A 7,246-nucleotide genomic window follows, 5' to 3' on the forward strand; every position below is an offset into this window, starting at 1 on the left:
ACAACGAAAAAAAAAAAACAACCCCGGATCTGTGACCTTACCAACCGAAAGGAAGCAAAAGTAAAGCGTTCGAAGCTCTAGAAGCCGATTACAAATTGAGTATTCTTCCGTTCTCATTTCGCTCGGTAATAGAAGCTCGTAAAGGAGATATATGGCCATATTTCCGTGTTTATATTTCTACACCAGCTACACCATTACACGGGAATGGGAAGGCGTTGTTGCGCGCTCAAATATCTCCAACAAGCTTTCGTGTGTCTTAAGCCAATATATCGCATGGCACAAAATTGAAATTCTTTACACATCGTTCTAGATATCATATCAAATCAATTACAGAAGCAATCTCCAATTCCCATTCTTATCCATTTACAGGGAAAAAAATAATCTTTCCAAAACCCTCAGTATGGCGGGTTTTACCATCTATTCGTTGCTGATTCTCGGCACCAGCCTGGTCGTGTTGGGCTCGCAGCATTCACCGTATTCCCTGCAGGTAGCATTAGATTTCGTTTCAATTGCCATGGCATTCCCGCCCTTCGGGAGCGTATCATTGCGATGTACAATTTCATTTATAACCTCACTTTCAGGCTGCCATCGATGCCCTGCATCGCCGAGAAGCACAGCTAGCGCTGCGAGAAGAGGCCGCTGCCGAGCAAATGGATGACGATGGCTACTGGATGGAACGTAAGTAGCTGTGCAGGGTTTGGGTGGCCAACGTCAAACATGTGATTTGTGGTTCTTTTGCATAGCGACCGAAGAGCAGCAGCAGCAGTTCCGTCCGAACCGGCAAAGATTGAACCGCATTCTGGCGAACTATTTGCGGCGCGATGAAGACCCAGACGATGGTTACGATCCTTACGATCTGGACACGCGCAAGCGTTCCGTGTTTAGGGAGAGAGATGGTGAGTTGAGCCGAGCGTAGATGATGTTGATTAAATTCACCAGTGCTTACCGCATTGTTCCCAGAACAATCTTCCTATCCGACCGTTTTCCGTGAGCGGGAGCTTGAGAAATCATACCCACATCCCGATTTGTCCGCTGACTTCTTGCGCGCCGTAGATCGGCAGGCGATCGCGGAGCGGGACGAAGAGTTCCAGGATCGTTTGCAGCAGCTGTGGGACAAGTATCAGCAGGAGGAGAACGAAATCGAACAGCGACTCTTCGAAGACGAACCATTGGTCCCGCTGTCGGGTGCAGCAGTGTACGAAAAGCGGCAAGGATTCCCCATGTCCGAATCGGAACCATCTCCCGCACACTACGGCCCGCCGATGCAAGAACGCAAACGAACCCTTCCGATTCTGCCCTGGCTGCCAGCGACACGCAAGAAGCGATTCCCGGTGGCCAAACGATCACCCAAACCCGAAGCACCACCATCCGGCACCGACGAGAAGGTGGCCAAGGATTTGCAGGCCCTATTCGGTGCACCGATCGAGCAGAAGCGCAAACGTTCCAGCGAACCGGCAAGTGGACCAAGTTCCACCGCTAGCTCTGGTGTGACCACGGCGGCTTCCACCACAACCGAGCGAACACTGGAAGCGAACAAAGCTAAGCGAGAATCAAGCGACGAGCATCACGAACACAGCTCGGAGGAAGGACCGGAAGAGGACGAACATGAGCACGACCATGAACACGATCACGATCATGAGGATTCGAGCGAAGAGTTTGAGGGTGAGGATGACGACAAAAAGAAGAAGCGATCCGTGCGCAAACGTTCCAACCTGGAGGTGGTGAAGGAAGATCAAATCCTCCCGGGGGACATTGGGGAGTTTAAGTCGAAGAAATCGATCCAGTGGAACAAGTACTTCGGTATGGACCGTAGGAAAAAGGATGGTCGGAATGGTGCTGGCAGCGGACCCGTCCCATACCCACTGAGCTTTTACAAGACGTACGACGAGGATCGCAAGAAAAAGAACATAAATCAGGACAAGCTGGAAAGCATGGCACAGAAGCTGAAGAGCATCGAGGATCTCATCCTGGACCAGACGGTTAAGTACACGGGCGATCACGAAGGTAAGCACCTCGGATATCAATTTTTAAGACGGACCACAGTGCACCACGTTCCTTATTAACATGCAGGTCTTATTACCGAACCGGATGAGCTGGAAAAGTTGAAGGACAAGCTGGTGGCACGTTTGGCCACTGCGTACAGCATCGAGAAGATGCGCCACACGCTGGAAAGGCTGAAGGATTCGGTAAGCGATGATCAGTTGAAGCTGAACGAAGTGGAACCGGAACAGCCCCGCGAAGAGAAGGAAAAGGCCAAGCGAGTCGCCGTGAAGAAGGAGCGAGCTGAATACGACCATAGCCAGTAGGTGGTGGAGTCGTGCGGGCTGCTTCGACCGATTTTAATGGATTTGTTTCCCCACTCCCCAGACACAGCATGGAAGGCAACGATAAAGTGGCGCACGATGAGGTGGAAAACAATCTCGACGATGTGGAGGGCGACAAGAAGAAGAAGAAGCGTACCCAGAAGCGCTACCAGGAGATATTCCGAGGCCCGGAGGAGCCCGAGCTGGATGAGGATTTTAGTCGAGGATTGGTCGTTGGTAGGTGTGAAAGGTTATGTTTTGTTGTGATGGCATTAATGAAGCAATGGACAAGGATCTTAGAATACTTGACGAAATCATTACTGGTTCTAGAATTTCTAAACCTCAAGTTTATTTATTTAATGATCTTATTTTGATGAAGCTGGACTCAAGAGTTACTTTACACAAAAGTTACTCAAGAGTTGATTTATCGCCCTCTGTCCTGATAATTTCCTTCAAATGCTATCGTTTGGGTGAGTTCGTACTTAGGCTATGTTTTCTTCCAGAGTCCACTGAATGTCCACTGCTAGATGCATTCGAGAGGCGATGTCGTGGAGTAGACGTGCTGAGCGGTGATATCTATCAGGAGCTTCTTCCGGCTTGTGGTGCCCATCAACTGTGCTATCTATGCGTAAGTAACCAGCTGTCCAGTCTCGAATCTTACACCCCTTAACGTGCACTCCGAAATTGGGTCCACTTTCCGCAGGGTGTTTCACCGAAAGTTTGTGACCTGCAGTATCTCTCGGAGGCGGACAACATATGCGAAACCCAACCGGACTGCCAGACGACCGCCCGGTCCGTGCTGATGATACTGCGTGGCTTTCCCGGCCCTCAGCTTGGTCCGCGCGAGTGCGCCAAAAATCCCTGTCTCTACCGGGCCATGGTTGAGGTCGGTGTCGTTGTAAATTAAACCCGCTCGAAACGTCACCGCCCGGTTCGCATGACACAACCTTTCTTTCTGACGGCGATGTGACTCTTGGTGTGAAAGTTGTTAAGCTACTGTAAGTTTTTCATTAACGAGCATCACAAGAGCTCGGACGATTCGAAGAGAATCGAACGACGTGGACGGTTGTACAGCAAACGGTTTACTTACCCATGGGAGGCGCAATGTAACACACTATGGCTACCGAGGAACAACGATGATCAGTATACCGAGAATAGGGTTGAAGGAAGGGTGCGAAGAAAAGCAACAAGCGGAACATTCCTTACCTTCCTAGTCGCTTTACATCTGAATCGCTCCTGTGCGTGTGTGTGTGTGTGTACCAGAACGGCTCACCTTATCGTAACATTGGAGCTCATTTTTAATCGCATATCGATAACTATGTATGTTTGTTCAATACACGCACAAAAAACCACACACACATCCACACGCGTATGGACCGAAAGACAACCTCTTTGATGTGAGTAATCGGCGTGACGTTATCAACGATTTATCTTGTGATTTTGTTATGATAATGCATAACGCAAGACGCACCCCCCTCCCCCCCCCCCCTCACCAGCCGCACTATGTTGGAGCATGTTGCCGTACAGTAAGGCTAAATGTGCCACCAACCGCCGTGGTGGTTTTAATGCTGCTACATTTTTATGCTCGAGCCGTTCTACTCCACACCTCGTTTAAATCGTCATTTTGAAAGTATATGCATGTATCGCTGTATAAGTAAGATTTTTGTCAAAACCATTATTTACAAACTTATTATAAAAACAAAAACTGACAAAAGGATATTGAAAACCGAACTATCGACTAGGTCGACACGACCTTATGCTCTAGTTGTGAGAAGAAACAGAGGAATAAAAGAAAGCGGAAACAGAAGAAGCTAAATATACATATACAACTATATTATACTGGATGTGTACGGGATAAGTTTCTGAAACAAATAAAACTAATAATTTACAAACATGAGAACCTTAAACATCTAAATCTAAACAATCCCCCCTCCCTCCCGTTTGCCTGACAGTGTGCGTAAGTGCAACAGGAAAGCGAAAAAGGGTGAAAAAAGGAAAAGAACCACTTAAAAATACTCCCCCGATAACGAGCGAAGGTAAGAAAACCCGAAGCAAAACAAAAAACTAACAAAAAAAAAACCTACAATCCCGACAATAAGAAACAAGACGACGAAACAAAACAATAAAACATACATACAAAAACGTGTTGACCCACAGGCGAATTGGATGTATGGCTGGGGTCACTGTCTGAAGTTGATATGGAACGCAACTAACGCTGATGGAGGGGGACGAAAGGAACCGCACAAAGACCCACACACACACAAACACACATCTGGCACACACATTCCGATATAAACTACTACGAAACTGAACTGAGTGCAGCTATTAGTTTTACATGCTGGAGAAGAAGTGAACAGTGGGTTATAATAGTATGATGTATGGAAATAAATAAACAAAGCAAAAGCAAAAATCAAGCATAAACAAACGTACATAAAAATATTCTACTACCAGTTTTCCCGTACTTTTGAAAACCCTCCCTCATCCACGCAGTCGATCGGTTAGGCACGATATGAAGGGGCTGATAAGCGATTCAGTAACATAAAGGCGGAATTCGCTTCGCCCAACTACCACCCACGTTGGCACGTTGGCGTTAGTGCTGACAAACTAACTTAAAGAATGTCTGAATGCCTAAGGTACTTAAAAAAAAAAGAACAGTAGATGTAACTTGAGATTCACTAACACTTGCAACTGTATGATTGACATTTGTGTGACACATCGCCAGGCAGATTATTGACACACCAAACAAAAAAAAAACCGATCGACCTAAACTACACACGAAGCAAACGAACGAGCGTGAAGCAATGCATACACTAAACAATCAGAAATGAGCCCGAAAAACAGTCAGTATTTGTTGAAATCTAAATAAACTTAATGAAACCCTTCCCACAATAGTTGGTGTATCTTGATGTCCTTATTGTTATGATTTTCCTGGTGTTGTACTGTGGAGGATTTTGAGTACTGCTATTACCCTGCTTTGCCAGCTGGTCACTGGCGAGTCTTGCAGAGAACAGTGAGCTGTTCGTGGTGAACCCCAAGCCTACACCATCCGTACGACCGCGATACTTGAGTGCTATCAATGAAGCAATGACGGATGATAGCCGAAGCGATAAGATAAACTGATACAACTCACCGTCGGGCAAACCGTCACAACCACTCTGTACCGTGCGCGTCAGTGTAGATTCGGATGTAACGGAACGGACGGTTTGATTTTGCCGCTGCAACACCCGGGAAATGTCGTCCGCTCGAGTTCCACCATCTCAGCAGCCGGAGTTTTACGGTCCGGACACACCGACGTTCGATCTGAGCTGGGACTACAACTACGACAGTACGCTGGCTGCTCCACCGAACAATGTGCCACCCGTCGGTAAGAAAGTGATTAGCTTTAGCTCATTCCCTGTGGTGAATAACTCTGTTCGATCCGTCCATACACAGTGCACAGTGGCGAGAATCGAATCATCACCGCACAACCACAGACTCAGCTTCAGAGTGAACGTGATGGTGGTAAGTGGGTGTGGGAGGGGGGAAGGGGTCAATACTCACGATCAAACCAATAACACTAGCTTATGTTACGGATTACTATTTACAGTCAACCTACGAATAGTACCGCCCCAATCGGGTGATCATATACAATCCATCAACAGTCCGTTCCTGACGCCCTTCTCACCCCGTGCCGGGCTAGACTTTCTGTATGGGCTCCCGTCCGTGTTTATACAACAGAGTTATGAGCTTAATGAATGTAAGAGAGAAAGAGCGAGAGAGAGAGTGATGGTGTGTAAACACCCCCATTACTGATAATCCCCCCTTTACGTTTACAGTACTATCGGGCGTTTCATCGGACAATCGGTTTACAATAAGAGGACCGTCGAACGAAGCACTTTACGGTGCGTCGGAAACGTCCGACCCGAAGGACCGTTTCTGGGGCTCACTGCGCCCGTTCAGTCTAACGCTGGTGGACCGCAGCCATCAGGAGGTGCTGCTGTTTAAGAAAAATCTCGGCTGCGGTGTGTTCTGTTGCTTCTGCAAGAACCAGTTCCTGGAGGTGTGGGCCAGCCCGGGCGAGCTGATCGGGTGCATACAGCAGGACTATGGCATACTGTCGCAGGAGATCATTCTCATGAACAGTGATATCAACACGATGTTCCGCATACCGATCTCGTTCGTCAATGCGATACGGATGCCGAAGGAGACACACTTCCGGGTGCTGGACCGCGATCGGATGACGCAGAAGGGTACGATCACACGCGCGTGGAACGTGAATACGGCGAGCTACACAAACAACGTCTACTATTCCGATCCGACGATGGACGTTAAGTTTAAGTCGCTTTTCATAGCGGCAGCCTTCATGTTGGTGAGTGCTGTTCCATTGAATTATAAAAGGGGGAAGCTTTTTATTGTTATATGTTTTTATCTTTCATCTAGGAATATCTATACTTTCAATCAAATTGCTGTTAAGGTGAGCAGAATGCAACGTGTTCTAAGAATTTACACTCAATGCACAGATGGCTTAATCAACACTACAACATATCTGATAAGTATTTGGTGAAATGAGACAGCAAATCCATACACTGGCCAGTTAAGAACGTTATCATTGCTATGGTTCACTTATTTGGTTTGATAAGAAATAAAAACATAACATAAGTGGTTCAAATATGGACTTGTTTTTAAGGTTTGTTTGCACAACGAAAAACATCCCGAACGCTATTTAAACCTGGAAAATGTTCTAAACACTCTTAGTATATTAGTAGTAAACGCAATGGTGACACATTTTGACACTGTACTTAAACAAAATGCATTCCCAGTACCTACACTACACTCACTCAATGCTCCAATTTGCTTTAAAAGTATTTAAATCACGCTTGTAACCAAATTGGATGAATTAAATTTTACTTAGTTAGATCAATTAATGACTCGGTCTTGTTTACACGTTAATAATAATGTGTAAT

General features: G+C 46.6%; 2 protein-coding genes across 2 annotated transcripts; both read left to right on the forward strand.

Annotated features, from left to right (window-relative positions):
* Positions 1 to 400: 400 nt before the first annotated feature.
* LOC128711707 (uncharacterized) lies at positions 401 to 3,210 on the forward strand. The gene is made up of 8 exons (XM_053806590.1): positions 401 to 487; positions 582 to 678; positions 744 to 896; positions 961 to 2,004; positions 2,071 to 2,302; positions 2,368 to 2,540; positions 2,807 to 2,931; positions 3,007 to 3,210. The coding sequence occupies exons 1-8, from the start codon at positions 401 to 403 to the stop codon at positions 3,208 to 3,210; spliced, it is 2,115 nt and encodes a 704-aa protein (XP_053662565.1).
* Positions 3,211 to 5,534: 2,324 nt separating this feature from the next.
* On the forward strand, positions 5,535 to 6,755 carry LOC128713721 (phospholipid scramblase 1). Its single transcript, XM_053808583.1, has 5 exons — positions 5,535 to 5,667; positions 5,736 to 5,804; positions 5,890 to 6,039; positions 6,119 to 6,651; positions 6,723 to 6,755. The coding sequence occupies exons 1-5, from the start codon at positions 5,535 to 5,537 to the stop codon at positions 6,753 to 6,755; spliced, it is 918 nt and encodes a 305-aa protein (XP_053664558.1).
* The last annotated feature ends 491 nt before the right edge of the window (positions 6,756 to 7,246 follow it).

The sequence above is a fragment of the Anopheles marshallii genome, chromosome 3 (genome assembly GCF_943734725.1).
Source record: "Anopheles marshallii chromosome 3, idAnoMarsDA_429_01, whole genome shotgun sequence".
NCBI lineage: Eukaryota > Metazoa > Arthropoda > Insecta > Diptera > Culicidae > Anopheles > Anopheles marshallii.